A 17,413-nucleotide genomic window follows, 5' to 3' on the forward strand; every position below is an offset into this window, starting at 1 on the left:
GTCTCGTCTTTCCTCCCACTCTACACCCCCACAAACACAGACAGGCTGCTTTGACCTACAAATAACAATCCCACAGCAAATTAGGCAATGGCACAGTGCAAGCGCTGGGGTCTGACTGAAGGTTGGACTGCTAAGCATTTTCTTCATTGTAAACATTCACAGAATACATTTCTCAGTTACGCACATACTATACGAGTCATTAACATCTCTGTCTTCTTTTCATTTGAGTTTACTTTATTCTCCAGTTCTGAGGTGGTTTGACTCTGCAAGCAGACTTAAGGTTTGAGAGAGAATTATTGGGATGTTGGTATAGTCTGTCATCACTCATAACTCTGTTTAACTGTCCTAACTGAAGAAGTGCAGCTCTCTGTTGAGCGTCCTCTCGCAGTGAACCAGAGTCTGTCAAAGTGGCTGATGAGTCCGAAGAGCCCAAGATGCTGATGAAGTATGTCCTGCAAAAATAAACATTTATTTGACATCTATTTAGTAAAGAATTTTTACAGTGCTTACATCACATAATACTTGATAATAATACATTAATAATTCACATGTTTTTTTTTTTATGAATGCAGAACAACAGAACTAAAAACGAACAAAGGTATACGGCAAGAGAATAATGTTAGCATTAGTAAAAGATGACCATAAAAATTTTGGGGTGAACTATAAATTTCAGGCAAAACATACAAGTGGCCATATCTTTAAATAAAATATGGTCAACATATGGATGATAATGAAATAGTAATAAATGCATAATCAAAAAAAGCCATACTGACCAACGCCTTCAAATTTAAAAAGGATTGTTCAAAAGGAGATATTTGAACTTAAAATATTTACATTTGTGGAAATATTCAAGAAATATGCTCTTATATGTAAAATAATACAGCACAATAAAAGGTTTGACAGACTGGTTATTTGTTTTTTTAAATAAATACAATAATATACTATCTGTATCTCTTTCTCTCGGACACCTTGATATCCCTTTATGTAGATCAGATACTCTGCTTCTGCATGGTGCTCTTTCAGGATTATGTGAGTTACATTATATGAGAAATCTATAATGTAACAAACACGTTATTACTTAAGAAATGTGTTTTTATAAATATAAACTGAGGCAAAACCTAAATCATATCTTAAATCATTAAGATCATCTAAATCATTTATCCAGTCACCGAGTATTTTGGCACGTGACATAAACGCTAGGCATTACTCTAGGACGGTTATAAATAGTCATGTAACCTATAACATATTCGACTTCACAAATGTAGCCTGCCCTTAACTAAAAAGTACACTCTACTTGCTATGACAGCTTCGATCCAATCAAAGCACAGGGATAGTACCACGTGACCGTGTCGGTATGTCACATGTCAGCTGTTCCTCAGCTGATCGGAAGTGTAACCGCTTGTTTGCTAAGAACAGAAAGCCATGGCTGAGGCTATACCAGATACGAGAAGGCTGTATACTAAACCACAAAACCTGAACGATGCGTATGGGCCACCGAGTAACTTTCTAGAGATTGATGTTTCCAACCCCGAGACGGTTGGCGTCGGTCGGAACAGGTTCACGACATATGAGATCAGACTGAAGGTGAGCAGCCAATGCTGGCCTGATCAGACAACAACACGCTCTGGCACACTGATCTGATCAGACTGATGCTTGAATATTCTCTTAATGCGATTATAAGAAGTGATCTATAATGGGATAGATCCTAGTGTAGTGAGGCTCGCGTTAGTTAATAATTCCATGACTTCTGTTGACATGCGCGTTCAGGTATAGCTTTATAAAACTTGATGGCTTGCTAAATATTTCCATGACAGTGTAATTGTTCAGCTTGCTTTTGATTTTGATTTAACAAAACATTGAGGACATCTTCGTGTTTATCAAAACCATCTAACTTTCTTTCTTGACTGGAAAACAAAAGGAGATGTGACTGAAGCTGTCAAGTTCACTTTTATTGAATGGAAATCAGGTTCATTGAAAGGTGGCTGAAGCTGGCAGTTGTTAACATTCTACTTAACATCTCCTTTATTTTGTGTTCACTAATAGGAATGAATACATGTTTGGATCAAAATGAGGGTGAAGACAGATTATTCAGGTTTTGGTGAACTATCCGTTTAATTTTTCCATTTGACACTGACCTAAATATTTACTTATGCCTGACTGTGCAATGAACAACTATGTTGTGTAGTCGAGTACCGTACGTAGTTAAGTTGGCTTGAAAGACTTTTAAGACAAGTTTCAAGCAATTTCCAGTTAGATCTCAAGCATATAGTCTGTGTGACCACACCTTTTTGTGTAAATTCAAGATAATGGTGCTTATAACAATAATGATAAACCTGGTTAAAACTGAAGTACTGTGCACATCTTCTTTATCAAGTGAGACCTTTCAGTTTTATGCTTGCTTCTTTAAGTTGTCTTATGATCAAATTCTTCTGAAGCCACTGTGTAGATTATGGCATATATTTTCCACATTTACACACACCATTCCTAAGAACGGAGTCAGCTTGCCCATATTAGTGCTGATAAAATGCATACCCTTTGGTTTGTTGGCCAAATTATTCTGAATGCTAGAGGAAGTTTAGAACAGTGAGACAAAGACACATGTGGCTTCCGTCTGCTTTGCGTATGTGAGTGTTTGTGCATGCACGGTTATGCATTGAATCAACCTTTCGACAGATAAAATGACTGACAGGCCAAATAACATGCAAACCTCCTAAATTCCCACACTGTTATGGTAAAAAGGTGAAGTTACGGTACATGTAATTTGAATTCTAGGTATCCGGAGACAGCTAAAATTGCAAATGTTCATCTAAAAGCAAATGATGCCCAGACAGAGCGATGATACAATTTGGTGCAGTTGCTGATATTAATATGCCTAAAAAGTAAGATGAATTCTGATAGCATATAATGTGAATCAGTAAGATCTTTGTAAACATTGTACAATGCTTCTTACAAGCTTCTAGCATTATATTTAGTGTTTCAACACTATACTTTGCATTCTGTTTTGCATTACTTCAGATTGCTTGTGCTTTCTGTTTTAAATTACTTCAAATGCATGAGAAAAAAATCATTTACATCAAAATCATCAGGCAGGCCAAATCAGAAAGCAAACTGACTCGTGTCATCATTTTGTTTCCAGGGGCATTCAGTATCTGCCCCTGAAAAGCAGTGGGTCAGTTGGTGTAAGTTGTGTAATTCATTTCAGGGTTTTCCCTGTATAGAGATGAAATTAAATTAAAAGAAAACCGATAGAACACAAAAAGATTAGAAAGCTAAGAATTTTTTTTTTTTTTAAGGGAAAAGTGTTGTTTTTTAATGTATTTTTTATTTTTATTTATTTATTTATTTATTTATTTAGCTTAATATAAAAGGCTACACATAAGTTATCTCAACAACATTATATGACAAAAATCCAAAAAAGTTATTGCAAACACTCGATGGTGGTTTGAAGGGAGATTTGTGTGAAATCATAGAATTAATCTTATAAATAGTCTTATGTAACTTGATGCTAATGTTAGCTCAGATACACCTGTTACCCTTCTGTGATTAAATTTCATGATTTATTCTATCAAATAATTTACGGGATGTTGTAAGAAAATGTTTGGTTTTCTAGAAATCCTTTTTTTAATAAGTGGATAAATGTATATTGGATCAAAGTGGTGTGTACCAGGAGAGATTTTCAATTTCATGCAGTGTTTAACGAACTGATGTTATGTTTATGTTCACCTACACTGTATAAGGGCCCCTTTTAGCTGTTATGTTGTGTTTAATTTAATGTTCAACAGGTTTTGTTTGTGTTGCGTGTAAAAAGTGTTTGCTTCTGCCAGTTAAAGGGTGGTGTGCATGATCAGAATGGTACCACCTCCACCTGATTTTGAGCCAGGAAACCCCTGTCTTCCTTATAGTTTTTAGAAGATTCCTATAACGAAGCATAAAATTTAGCAGTTCTCAGTTATCCTCAGTATTTTACTGGGACTCATTTTGGCCCAGACATACTGTTGTTTTCTAAGAGGAATTTATGTATCAGGTGCCGGTTTACTGTCTGTACTTCCACTGGTAGTCACACAATGCATTACTGCTTATTTTCATGAAGTTAAACTCAAGTTTGAACTTTATTGCTAATGGTCGAAGTTGCTCAAATTGCAGAAGTCACCAGAAATAACTTTGTTGCTGTGTGTGAAATGTCTCTTTAGCGAGGATACATTTGATTTAGGTGTAGGTGTGTAGCGAAGTTAGAAGTCCTAGTGGTTAAAGATTTAGGTTGGAAAACAAAAGATTGCTCTGACTATTGTGCACTCGCTGTCCCTGCAGCTTAACAATGCAACATTACCTGAAAGTGGAAACAAATTTTACAATTCTCAATTGTTTGTTGGTCTACAATTGTGTTCTACTCTCTGTTCTACTTAATTTATTTCTTGACATTTGTAACAATACTCAAAGGCTTCATACTTTCAGAAGTTATGATGAAAGATGTACTATTCATTGGACTCAGGTGTTGTTGTTGAAACTCTTCCCATCTATTTCATTTTTTTTTTTCCCTAAATAGCTTAAATTCTCCTTTGAAATGTGATACTTTTAAATTTAAGGTGCTCGTCGAAAGGAGGCGGGGGCGAAGATAAGACATTGTCAGAACCCCTTCCAGTCCTAAGCAGTGATTTTCCACAACTGATGAGTTGTGACAAGTGCTGTTGTGTCTGCTAATAGGCCACTGTCTTCCCAGCTTTCCTATAGTATTTTTAGCTTTCTCCTACCTACAGAGTGGGCCACCGCCTGCCATTAGCCCAAATCTAAAGCTACTGTACTTGATTAGCGTATAATAATTAGCATATGCGTGTAATCAGTATTATTGTGTGTCTCTGAGACTGCGGTGACCCTGCTTTGCATAAGGGAACACCCCACACATCCCTCTCACGCTATCGCTCTCTCGCTCTAGCCCTCAAGACCGCGAGAAAGAGAGGGGCTGTCAACTTTTGATTTGCTACTGAAGTAGCCCAATCGCAACAATGAGAGGAGATAAAGAGATTCTGTTTGTATTTGTCATAGTAACACTGCCTGTGTTGATTACATGCTTTTGTGTGCCAAGGGCACCATATTTCTTTGACGCTCTTCCGCACCATCCATGCACGCTTTCTCTCTTTCGCTCGGTGGCCAACCATTATCCTTTCCATCGTCATATCCCACATCCCATAGATGTCTGTGTGTCTTGGAGAGGGAGCGAGAAGCTTCTTAATCCCTTCTTTTAAAGTGGAACGTGTGAATGACTGTGGGGGTGCAGACCTCGTCTTAACCCCCTGCCAAACCCACCCCCCACTGCATGGCACAAACATGCCCATCCCCCGTCACCTGCTTCTCTGGTCTCGTCTCAGGACGGGCTTATCTCTTCCTCAGTTCAGATATTGATGGATTCTTAAAGTTCTGTTGGATTTTTTTTATTTATCTGTAATTTAAACTTAAAGGTAGAATTTATTTACTCTCATGTCATTCCAATCTGATTATCAAACTGGCATAATATAAAAAGTGAATATTTCCAATATAATTAATCAGGAACATTCATGTGAGCAGTATTCGATTTATGGACGTATCTTGTTGTGTGAGTACAATCTTTGTCATCAGACAATCGATTCAGTTCACAAAACCAAAACTGAATGATTTGTTTGTGAACTAACTGGCTCAATCAAACCTAAATTTTGTGTGTTCCTATAATACTGTCATATGACTTCAGAAGATATAAAAATGTACCACACAAGTTGCACGCACAACTTTTATGATCCTTTTATTGTTTTTGCATCCTCTTTAAAGCCTCCATTCCCATTCTTATAGTTGGAAAGTGCAACCAGTACAGTTCTTCAGAATCTGTCCTTTTGTGTTAAAGAGAGAGAGTCAATAAGGATTGAAATGACATTAGGGTGAGTAATTAATGGCAATTTTAATTTTGGGGAGAATTGTTCGAGAGATTTTAATGCAGTAACACAAAGCAGCTATATAGTTCTGTTCAAAAGGATACATTTAGTTGATTAATAAAGACTTTCGTTCATTCATTCATTCATTCAAGGTCTTTTGAACTTGTTCATTAAAGGTCTTGTTCATTAAAGAATTCTAAAATAAAGCAATGTTTTCACAAAAATATAAAGCAGCACAGCTGTTTTAACATTGATGATAATACGAAATGGTTTTGATGCCAAATCAGCATGTTAAAATCAAACCAGCAACTTACTCCGGTAATTTAAAATTCAGCTTCCACATCACAGGAAGAAATATATTTTTTAAATATATTAAGACAGAAGAGTTATTTTAAATTGTAATAATATTCCACAATAATACTGTTCTATTGCATTTTTGATCAAATAAATGCAGCCTTGGTGAGCAAAAGACACTTCTTTCAAAAACATAAAAAAAATCTTACAGACCCCAAACCTTTGAAAGGTAGGCTAACTTTTCTGTTTCTGCCTGATATTTGAGTTTGTCATACTTTTTTTTTTGCTTATGAGATAGGAAGCTCAAATAGAGAACAGTTGCTTTGTGCCATAATTTGAAAATAAAAGTCCCTTTAGTAATTTAAACAGCTGAACGTTGACTTCATTGCCTATAATCTTTCACTTTATGGTTTATGCAAATTTGCAACTGTGATATATTCACTTGTTCCTGGAATATGTCAGTTTTATTGGGTTTATCACAGGCAGTTCGAGCTCATATTCACATGACAGCACATCATAAGCATGGTCTCTCTGGTAATGACTTTCTGTCATAGAAGTTCTGTTTGTTGGCCTCAGTTCATATAACTTCATATAAGATCCATATTGTGACCATCTCACCGTGGCTTTAACTCTTTGTTTGTGGCCACCTTGTTTACAGTGCGTTACATGAGACCACTGACGTTGTTTACAGACTAGAGAATCCTCAGCCCCCCTTCTGCGTTTTTGTATACAATGCTCTCTTTCCCTACCCATCTTTCGCTCCCTTTCTCCTCTCTTCACCTCCTCCTCCTTGTCATCCCCCTTTCATTCTCTTTTCCAATTTCCAAAAAGCCCTCTCTCTCTCTCACACTCCCTTTCTGCCATTACTAAAAATGGCTTGCTTGCTTGCCTGGTTGTCAGTCCCAGTCAAGTGTAATCCAAAGTCTGCAGCATCCTCCCCGACAACTATTTTAATGGTAATGGGCAGCATATTGTATCAAGGCTACCATATCCTACTTGAGATGACAGTATCAAAAGTGGGAGTTGATGCTATGGGAACAAAGACAGGGAGCAGCTTTTTGCTAGAGTGAGGGTGTCGGGCGGGTGTGTTTTGCGTGTGTGTGTGTGTGTGTGAGTGTGAGAGAGAGAGAGAGCAACTTGTGTGTTAAACACAGAGGGGGATGATGGTGGGGCGTGAGTGCTCTCATTGTCCCTCTGTCCTCTTCTCTTTGGAGCTATGATGCAATGAGATGGTATTGTGCTTCCATTTTTGCTACTTTTATTTTGAAAAAGAGAAGAGATGAAATGCTCGCTCTTAAACTTGACTTGATCCGACTCGCTAAAAGCTAATGCATAGCCACTGCAGAGCCCTTCGCAGTGTGAGGTGACCCCTCAGCTGTTTTTTCACTGCCCTCGCTCTCCTCCTAATGAGGATACATCATTGTCCCCAGCACACGCATGCATCTGAAAACGAGGAGAGAGACCTGGATTCTGCCATCTCCTCATATCGGCATAAGCCATGTGGAAGCTTTTAACAGTGCAGAAGAGTGACTAAAAGAAAGAACGCTTTTAGTGCAGCTTTCACACAATTGGCTATTTTGGGGTGTTGTGCATAAAACGGACTTGGTCTGTATTTCTCTCAGTCTCTCTCCGACTTTTTCTTACCCAGTCATTCTGTCCCATTCTTTCTGGGTTGTTTTGTTTTTGACATGTTTAGGGTATTTTTGCATACAATTTGTTTGTACGACATGAATGTGCTAATAACATTGATCATACTTGTTGAATCTTGAAGACAGAACCTCTGGGTCAACATGGCACTGTAATGTTTTCATCAAAACACGCCTTTTTCCTCTGGTCAATATACATACATAATTATGACCAGTGAAAGGGCAGTTTGCACATTTTATTAACTAATTTTAGTCCATGTTTATGTCAATGTTGAAAACGGCTTATTATATTTTTGTGGAAACTGAGTTCTTTCAGGATTATTTGATGAATTCAATGTTATAAAGAACAGCATTTTATAATGGAAACACTAAAAATAAGTTGCTACCTTAAATTTAGTCAGTAAGTCATTTCAACTTAAATTTTTAATAAAATTACTTAACATCAAGTAAAATCTCTTTTATAACTTCAGAAAGTTGAAACTGGTTCAACTGTTTTGGTTAAGTTGAAGTAATGGAAAACATGTTGACCATTTTTTATTGTGAATCTTTTGTAACATTTTAATTATCTTTACTGTCACTTTTGATCAATTTAATGTATCCATGCTGATCTTTTAAAAACATTTCATTTCTTAAAAAAAATAACTTATTGGCTTAAAATCCATCACTGTGTCAATGGTCATTGCATTATGTGTGTAAATGTATTGTTGTGATCCAGCCACAAAGGGTTTTTCCTATTAACTCTGAATGTGAAAATGCTGTGCGATGTTACAAACATCTAGATCAGAACATATTTAAATTTCCTGATAATTTAATCACCTCCGTGTCATCCAAGATTTTCATGTCTTTTTTTGTATTTTGTCACAAAGAAATTAAGGTTTTTGAGGTTTTTTCTCCATATAATGGACAGGTTTCTGGGCTACTTCTGATTGGTTCGGATCGGCTCACCACATTTTGGCACGAACTGTGCCATTTGGGACAGGGCTGTATTTTTAAAATACAATTACAGAAAAATTACAGAAATAGACCTTAAATGTACATCATTTTTATATAATAGATTACTTTTTTATAGTCATTTTATAATTTTTAAGTAGTCTTTTTACAGGAATCCCCCCCCCCCAAATAAAAAAAAAAAATAAAAAAAAATAAAAAAATAAATACATAAAAAAAAAAAATAATAAAAAAATATGCACACAAACTAACAACAACATTGTTGCCATTGAAGATACATCATCATGCGAATGCCTTAGATATTCAGCCTAATGTTTATTCAGTAGGGGTGTAACGCTACACGTATTCGTACAAAATATTTTTGGGCCTTTCAGTAAAACAAATACATTGTTTTAACCACTGCATGAGTGGAACTTCATTGGAAAAGTCAAGTTTTATATATTGTTACTCATGTTAAAGGTACAGGTCTTAGGACCTGCCACTAGAGGGTGCATTACCATAACAATAACAGTCGCATGGTTTGATGACGCTAAGGAGGAGCGTGGAACAATGGGATTTGTCTTATACCCAACCGCTGACGGGCATCAGACGGAAAGATAAATCATGGATTCAATGCTAGTTCAACGATTTGCGCTAGTAGATTACATACAAAGTCAATGTAAAGACATGATCAGACGATGCCCTGCGTTTGGCGTGTATGCCCCATTATACTTATCTTGTTGATCGTTATAATAGCATACGTTTTCTGTAAAGATACGAATCAAAGCAACTCACCTGTTGAGTAAAACACAAGCAAGATCGGCATCTCTTTCTAGTTGAAGTTCCGCGTTTGTCCACGACACTGTTGTCATGTGGTTTCTACATCAGTAAAGGTGGTAACAAAGGGTAACTAACGTCATTGACAGGCGACTGCACTGCCCCGTGTCACTGTTTAGAATGGGAATTTTCTCATGATTTACAAGTAGTTGAAAACATTAGAGGTATTGTTAGTAAACATATAAACGCCTCAGTTCAAATGGCAGTGTGATCCTCCCTTCCTCTTTACTTCTAGTTTTAACATGAAATAAACATGAATGAACATCTCATGCCTCATGTAATCATTTAGTCAGTGTTTCAACCTTGGAAAGACAGCAATAAAACAACTTGTAAACGAAATGTCATGTAGCATTTAAAAAAATCACGTAGCATTTCATTTACCTCAGGCAAGTCATCAGTGTCCACAGCTCATAAGTGCGCTATAAATGAAGTCAAGATAAGAGCATTTTGCAAAGTGTTAGACTATATAATCATTATATTTTTCTTTACCTGTTAGTGATGTCTTAATTATTTAATGTTTAAATAAATCTGTTATGAAACAAGTTATGAGAGGCACTGTGCAAATTAATATATTTTAACAAGAAGTAGATTTTTTATAATTTAGAAGTTACTTTAAAAACTACATTATATCCATTTTACATGATTGCATCCTTTTTTTTTTTTTTTTAAGTTGAGCGTTGCTTGTTATATTTAAAAAAAATATAGTTATTACATTTTAGTCTGGGTTCTGTTGTTAACTGTAACCTTATAGTAGGCCTAATGTAAAAGAGCTCACTAAAGTTTAGAGCATACATCGAAGTAGATTTTTATGTAGATTTTTTATTAAGAAATTTTGATTATAACTGAATTTGTTTAAATAAAGAGCAATTTGTCCTATAAACCACTGTTTAATAAGAAAAAACACTGTACCAAAACTGTACCGAACTGTGACATCAAAACCAAGGTACGTACCGAACCGTCAGGTTTATGTACCTTTACACCAATATTATTCAGTGATGTAACCAGATAACTTGATCGTCAAAGTCATATGATGTCTATGTTTAAATTCTGTGTTTATATGCTTTATATTTCCATGTGTTCAAGTTGAACCTGAATAGATAATTAAACCAGGAGATGGACTTTTAGGCCCTTGACACATGCTCTGTTGTTAATAAATGTGATGGAACAGCAACTGTGGCCTTTTTAATATTACTTTTTAATTTTTGATATTAAAATTACAGGAACAAGCTGTATTTTAATTGCTGAAAATTTAATGTATTTTACGATATGGTTATTTTCTGTTATTTCACAATTCTTTTTCTGGCTCCTCAGCTTCCTGAATATTTCCTTTTTTTTTTTTTTTACTTCAGAAAATTACCGTCCAGTTTTTCTATTATTTGAATATATATTATTTTTATTTTTTTTTAATTTTTTTTTTACACTGCAACTGCCAAAAACTCAGTTTAACATTACTTAAGGGAACACTACACTTTTTTTGAAAATAGGCTGATTTTCCAACTCCCCTAGAGTTAAACAGTTGTTTTTACCATTTTTTTAATCCATTCAGCCGATCTCAGGGTCTGGATGTAGCACTTTTAGCTTAGCTTAGCATAGATCATTGAATCTGATGGACCGTTAGCATCTCGCTTTATAAATGACTATAGAGTTTCTATATTTTTCCTATTCAAAGCTTGATTCCTCTGTACTTACATTGTTTACTAAGACTGATGGAAAAAATGAAAAATTGTGATTTTCTAGGCTGATATGGCTAGAATCTATACTCTCGTTCCAACGTAATCAAGTAACTTTGATTCCCTACCATGGGTGCAACTGGCGTAGTGATATTACGCAGTGCCTGAAAATAGTCCCCAGCAACTCTGCTATTGCTGCAACTACACAAACTAGCTAGGGACTATTTTAAGGAGCTGCGTAATATCACTGGAAAATTAGCCTATTTTCAAAAAAAGCGGATTGTTCCTTTAACATCACGTCACTCTTGGTTTAGTCACAGTGTTATGCTTAATGACAAGAAAGCTTGTTTTTTAGCAGGTTAGTTGGCATCTACAGAGAAAAACATTAAATATCCCACCAAGTTTATGGAATTAAAATAAAAACCACCCAAGAGAGCATAGCTGGCCATCAGAGAGTCTCTAAGCATTTGATCGTGTAACACTGAGTCTCATTACCTGTGATTTAATCATGTCATATCATTCCCCACTTACCAGTATGCTCACAGGTATTGATGGACCTCTTGAAAAGCCCCGTCTTAGCCGCAGTGCAAGGCTGCCGTCTTAATGAATTGGGCTGTTTTCATCTGCTCATTGAGTGTTTGATGTGTAAGGGCTTCTGTCTGTGTGGTTAACTTTGGTTGCCACGGTAATCAGGCCCTTTGTTGGGCTGTTTTGTTTGCTTGTCTCAGGTTTGATTGAGATCATTAGCAGTGAAGGGAGGACAGTCAAACTCTTCAGAGTTTACATCTGCAGCTGTACAGTGTGACATACCCCTCCCTTCTCTTTACACACACTCACAAATACAACACTGCTCCCATCACAGCATTTTTGTTGAAGTGTAATTAGTGGTGCTTGCAAGCATCACTATTACCGTTGCTCATACTTAAGGTGAGAGATTTGATCAAACTCCTTACCCTAAATAGTAAACTTCAGTGTGTAACTATTCCTTCAATCATGCTGCTTGTTGTGTAATGTTACTTTCCTAATCGGTCAGACAGAATTTTCAGCTACAAAGTGATGAAACAGACAAACAAATCCTATTGGCTCACATTGAAATAGGGACAGGAGTTGTGTTTTTATGGTCTAATCTTAATGTACAGCTTTAAGATAGCTTTCTAAGTAAGGGATTTTTATGCTTTGCATTTTGTTTGGCAACTTTGACCTGGCCAGTCATATGAGCGGCTGGTTGTACTACCATATAGGGAGCGTTTTTGGCAAGTCTGTTCAGATACAATTTTATTATTGTTACTGCTAGTAGTGCAACAGAAGGAACACATTTTGGACAGTTGCAGCTTGTCCTTTGACTAAGTGCCACTAGATAGTTTAATATATAATATTAATAATTGTCATCAACATCCATAGGCTTTCTACTCTTGAGCATTGTATTTTGTTTTCGTTGACGTCTTGTGCCTTGGCTTGAATGACTTCAAAATGATACCTTCATTAGAAGATGACGTAAAGATGACATTTTTCTTTTGCAAGATAATCTTGTCCCCTGCTTTACTTTGTAAAGACAATACTGAAGTTGTAGAGTGCAATAAGAAACCTTCATGGGTCTTTATATTTTCTATGTGTGTGTTTTAAGAAATGTTCAAGATAAATGGGCTTTCACCCTTGGCCTAAGAACTAATTCTGTTCAATAACTAACAAACTCTTCCTCCGTTTTGACTGTGCACCGTATAATAGTTGAAAGCATGACGTTATTCTCATGACTGTGTGTATTAAATGAACTGTTACTGTGATCAATTGACGTAGGGATTAACTTATTTTGACCTCTTTACTTAGAATGTAAACCCAGTGGTCCAGCCATTCACAAAGTATTATCGAGCACCTCAGTGAGGTCACTACTAAACGCTTCCTTGGCATTGCAGCTATCCTGCTCTCAATGACCGCAAGGGTTGAAGAAATGCCTAGATCCGAGTTATAAAAAATGCAAATGGTACTGGAGATCACCGGAATACATGGTGTGAGGATCGTCAATGATATGATTAGAAAAGGAAAGGAAAGCTTACACCCCCCTGCGTCAAGCAAATCAGCCTGTTTATGAGTATTGATCTAGACTTTTATTCCCATCCATGTGTTGGTTACTTCCGCTGCCTTTTGCCTCTTAAGCGTCTCTTTGAATGCTGTCATCAGGCTGTTCTTTTATTTAATAAACACCTGCTTCTGCATTGACCCTGTTTTAGAATCTCAGTGGGCCTTTTTGTGGACTCTACCTATTTATTTAATGCTTTACTCTAGACTCTAATACTGAACTTGGTGTTATTGAAATAGTGATGCTGTTCAGCTACACCATCAGTCTTAACATGGTTTTCAAACTACTTTTATTTAAAAATGTATGTCTGTTTTAAACGTTTTCCCTTAATCTGGTGCTTCAGATGTTGTTTGTCCTTTCTTGTTCTCCTCAGACAAACCTCCCCATCTTCAAGCTGAAGGAGTCACGTGTTCGGAGGAGATACAGCGACTTTGAGTGGTTGAGAGGAGAGCTGGAGAGAGAAAGCAAGGTGAAAGATTGGCGAAGGCTAGATTATGAATAAAAGAATAGTGTTGATTTGGTTGGAACATGATGTTCAAATGTTCAGGGTGAGGGATTGTATCATCCTTCTGTGCTCTTGTAAGAGTCCATTTCAACTAGAAACATTTGTGAGCAAAGCTTTTTCAATCATTGGATTGGATAGGTTCTGTAGTTAAAGCAATCACATTTGAAGTGATTGTTAGAGACCTGTGATTGCATTCTTAGATGTATGTAACTTGAATGAAGTTTTTGTATTTCTAATAGGTGGTAGTTCCTCCTCTTCCTGGAAAGGCTCTGTTCAGGCAGCTCCCATTCCGTGGGGATGATGGTATTTTTGACGACTCTTTTATCGAAGAACGGCGGCAAGGCCTAGAACAGTTCCTCAACAAGTAAGTTACAAGTTCCTCCAGACCATGCATTTATGTTCACCAAGAACACATGAGGACAAAATTCCAAAATGTAACAATTAACAGGGATCCCTTCCAAATAAAGTATATTTTGTGCAGATTATTTTAAACTGAACTCACTTTGCACAAGGTTCCAGGTGTATATTTTATCAGTTCATACATTGCTTGGCTGTCAAACACATGACTTTTTTTTTTTTTATAGTGTGCTTCAATTATTGGCACCCCTGCAAATTCTTAGGAGTGAAATTGTAACCAAGTATATTTCCATTCATGCTAGACATTTTTAATGTTATCTGAGTGATTAGAAATACTAAAGTGTAAGCCATGAAAGAAAACTGGCCAAAGGTGCATGCACATTTGAGAAACAAAATGTTTTAGTGATGTTACTAATAATAAAAAAATATGTTATTTGTAAATATTTTGATTGACAAGACATGGGGGACACAGAAAAGGTGGTGAACTAATGGAGGAAACCGTATGTACCCATGATGCACTGTGAAAAAATAACTTTTTCCTTGCGATTTTATTCTCAAGTGTGGATATGACAAGATTTACATTGTCGTCTACTGCGTGTCCTTGCTTTTAACTTATTTTAGCCTCGGCACATCGAACTGTTTTTTATATGGAACACTGAAGCGGTTCTCATGATAATGAAATACAAGAGTTTTTAGTTAAGGTACTTCAGTAAAAAAGAAAAACAGACACTTGCCAGCCTTTGTGTCATCTGATGTCTTCCCTCACACTTTTTTCCTTCTCTCATAATTACCTACAGAATGATCGAAACTGATGAGAGGCCGCAAGTGCACCAGCTTTACTTTTTACATTTGTTTTATTTTTGATGTGTAATTTATGATAATTGCGAGTGAAATTACAGGCGTGCATACCTTTTCCCTACAAGATGTTGTGTGCTCTCTTGCTTATTTTTGATCCGAGGTGCTGTTCCCCCCGCCGACTGAGACAATAAAAGTTACAGTTCGATTGTAATTATTTGCTGTGATTGCAGACTTTGCCATTATCTTTGTTTCATGTGCAAATGCGCCAGCTCTACCTGTTTGAATTTTAATGCGAGACGAACAGCTGTAAATTAGGTTTGAAGAAAGAAAGGATATGGAGGTAATTAAGATGGGATTTTTTTCTTTTACCCAAAATTCCTGAATTAAATGTCATTGTTTGCTACTAATAGCATCTGGAGAAGGGGGATGCATTCCCATCATACATCTAGACTATGTGTGAGTAGATTTGTACATTTCCTTGTCCCAAATCTGAAAATCATCCTCCGTCATCTTGACTTGTAACATCGTGAGCATCGTGTAATTTTAGAGGTGTAAGGGTCCTTTTTCTTCCAGTGGAAACTGGAATAGATTGAATGGTAAAATAATGAGTTTAATTAGCATGATGGCTCATTCTACTGTTTTTAAAGATATGCGTAATTAAATTTTGATAATATCGCTCTGAAATTCAAACTGGATGATTTATGATCTGAAGAAGAATGCTGCAAAATGTCACAGCCTCCTAATAATGTCTAAGAGTTATATCTTGATTGGGGTCAAAGTTGATTCCGCCTCCTCTCTCTCTATCTCTCGTGCACTCGCTTTACAGTGTGTATACTTGCTTAAAAATTTTTTGGTGGCTAATATCCAATTTTTGGTCTGATTTTTCCAGAGTGGCTGGTCATCCATTGGCCCAAAATGAGCGCTGCCTTCACATCTTCCTACAGGAGGAATCGATGGATAAAAACTACACCCCTTCCAAAATTAGACAAGCCTGAACCGGACTGGACTCTACACGCACAAACACAAAAACATGGCCCACAAGCAATAAGAAATGTTTAAATCATTCTTAACTGGAACAGAATCTTAGCATGAACCACAGGATGTCTAAAACTTTTATGAAATGATTGAAAACGTTCTCTACAATTAGTCATTGTGCCACTTCACTTCTCCAAAAGATTTCTCTTTAAAGAGTGTTTCGGTCTTTTTGCTCTGATTTATAAATCCCTAATGTTAATATTACCACTTTAAGTCAGATCAAATAAGTTCTTGTGTATATCGATGTTGTCAACATTTATTTATGGTAGTCTTGTCTCAGAGCACCACTAACTTCGATTAGTATAAGATCAAACGAAACGAACCAAATAACTATATCACAATTATGCAAGCACTGTATCACACACATTGGCTTTCCTGTGTTATTGTTACTGCCTACCTGTGTTGCTTTTAGTGCTGAAAAACACGTACAGCAGCTCACCATGCAGGATGCACTTAATTGGGAACCTCCTTTATACGTGATGGTTGATCGTGTGCCGTGTGTCCCACTTAGCTGCAGACAAGCCTGTTTTTACTGTGTAATGGCGCTACACAGAAAGAGAAAGTGCTGCCTACAATGCATGTTTCCAGATTTGTATACTGCTGTGCCATTGTTTTGTTTATGAGAATTTTTCAATAAAACGGATCAAATACACACATGAATGATGTGGTTTGCAAAACTAAAGCACCTATGTTTGCTTCCTCTAAAATATCTTTTAAGAGATAGACAATTTGGTCTGCCTTTAAAGATTTTTCTCTTCAACTGTCAGGAGTTTGTATAAAGTAAGTCATCATGGGGTTTTCTATGATATCTGATTCATATAAATCATATAAAATCATATTGGCAACAGCTTTTGGATCTATGAAAATCCATTTGTTTCAGTAACGTTTATTTTTTTTTTTGATAAATAGCATGCACCTGAACAAAAAAACTGAAAACCATAGAAAGACTTTTATTTAAGATTATTTCAGAGGAAATAACTTGTGTTAACTGGAGGAAAAGTATTAGTATTCTGTGTGCAGGATATATTAAAATAAATGTTTTCTCATTTTAGCATTACACATTGAAAATAATTATACTATGTATTCATCCACAGAACATGGACATTTGTCAGTATTTTACACAAACAATATTAAAAACTGCATAAATTCATTTAGTTATTTGCTATATGCTTTATTCAAGTGTTTTAAAATGCACACAGATAACTGTAAATTGGGGTGATTCCATTTACTGATAAACCGATATCTAAATGGAATGCATTGATTTTTTTTTAGACTGAGGCAGGTGGCTTTGAAAAGGAGAATGGTATTAAGAATGGTTACTCAGAATAGAAAAGGAGTGGAGGAAGGAATGGAAGGTCATAGGACCCTGAATG

The 17,413-nt window shown here is 36.3% G+C and overlaps 1 protein-coding gene across 1 annotated transcript; it reads left to right on the forward strand.

The window, feature by feature from the left end:
• Positions 1 to 1,364: 1,364 nt before the first annotated feature.
• Positions 1,365 to 16,692, forward strand: LOC127938907 (sorting nexin-3-like). The gene is made up of 4 exons (XM_052535822.1): positions 1,365 to 1,584; positions 13,719 to 13,814; positions 14,090 to 14,214; positions 15,895 to 16,692. The coding sequence occupies exons 1-4, from the start codon at positions 1,423 to 1,425 to the stop codon at positions 15,998 to 16,000; spliced, it is 489 nt and encodes a 162-aa protein (XP_052391782.1). The 5' UTR covers positions 1,365 to 1,422; the 3' UTR covers positions 16,001 to 16,692.
• The last annotated feature ends 721 nt before the right edge of the window (positions 16,693 to 17,413 follow it).

The sequence above is a fragment of the Carassius gibelio genome, chromosome A20 (assembly GCF_023724105.1).
Source record: "Carassius gibelio isolate Cgi1373 ecotype wild population from Czech Republic chromosome A20, carGib1.2-hapl.c, whole genome shotgun sequence".
In the NCBI taxonomy this organism is placed as follows: Eukaryota; Metazoa; Chordata; class Actinopteri; order Cypriniformes; family Cyprinidae; genus Carassius; species Carassius gibelio.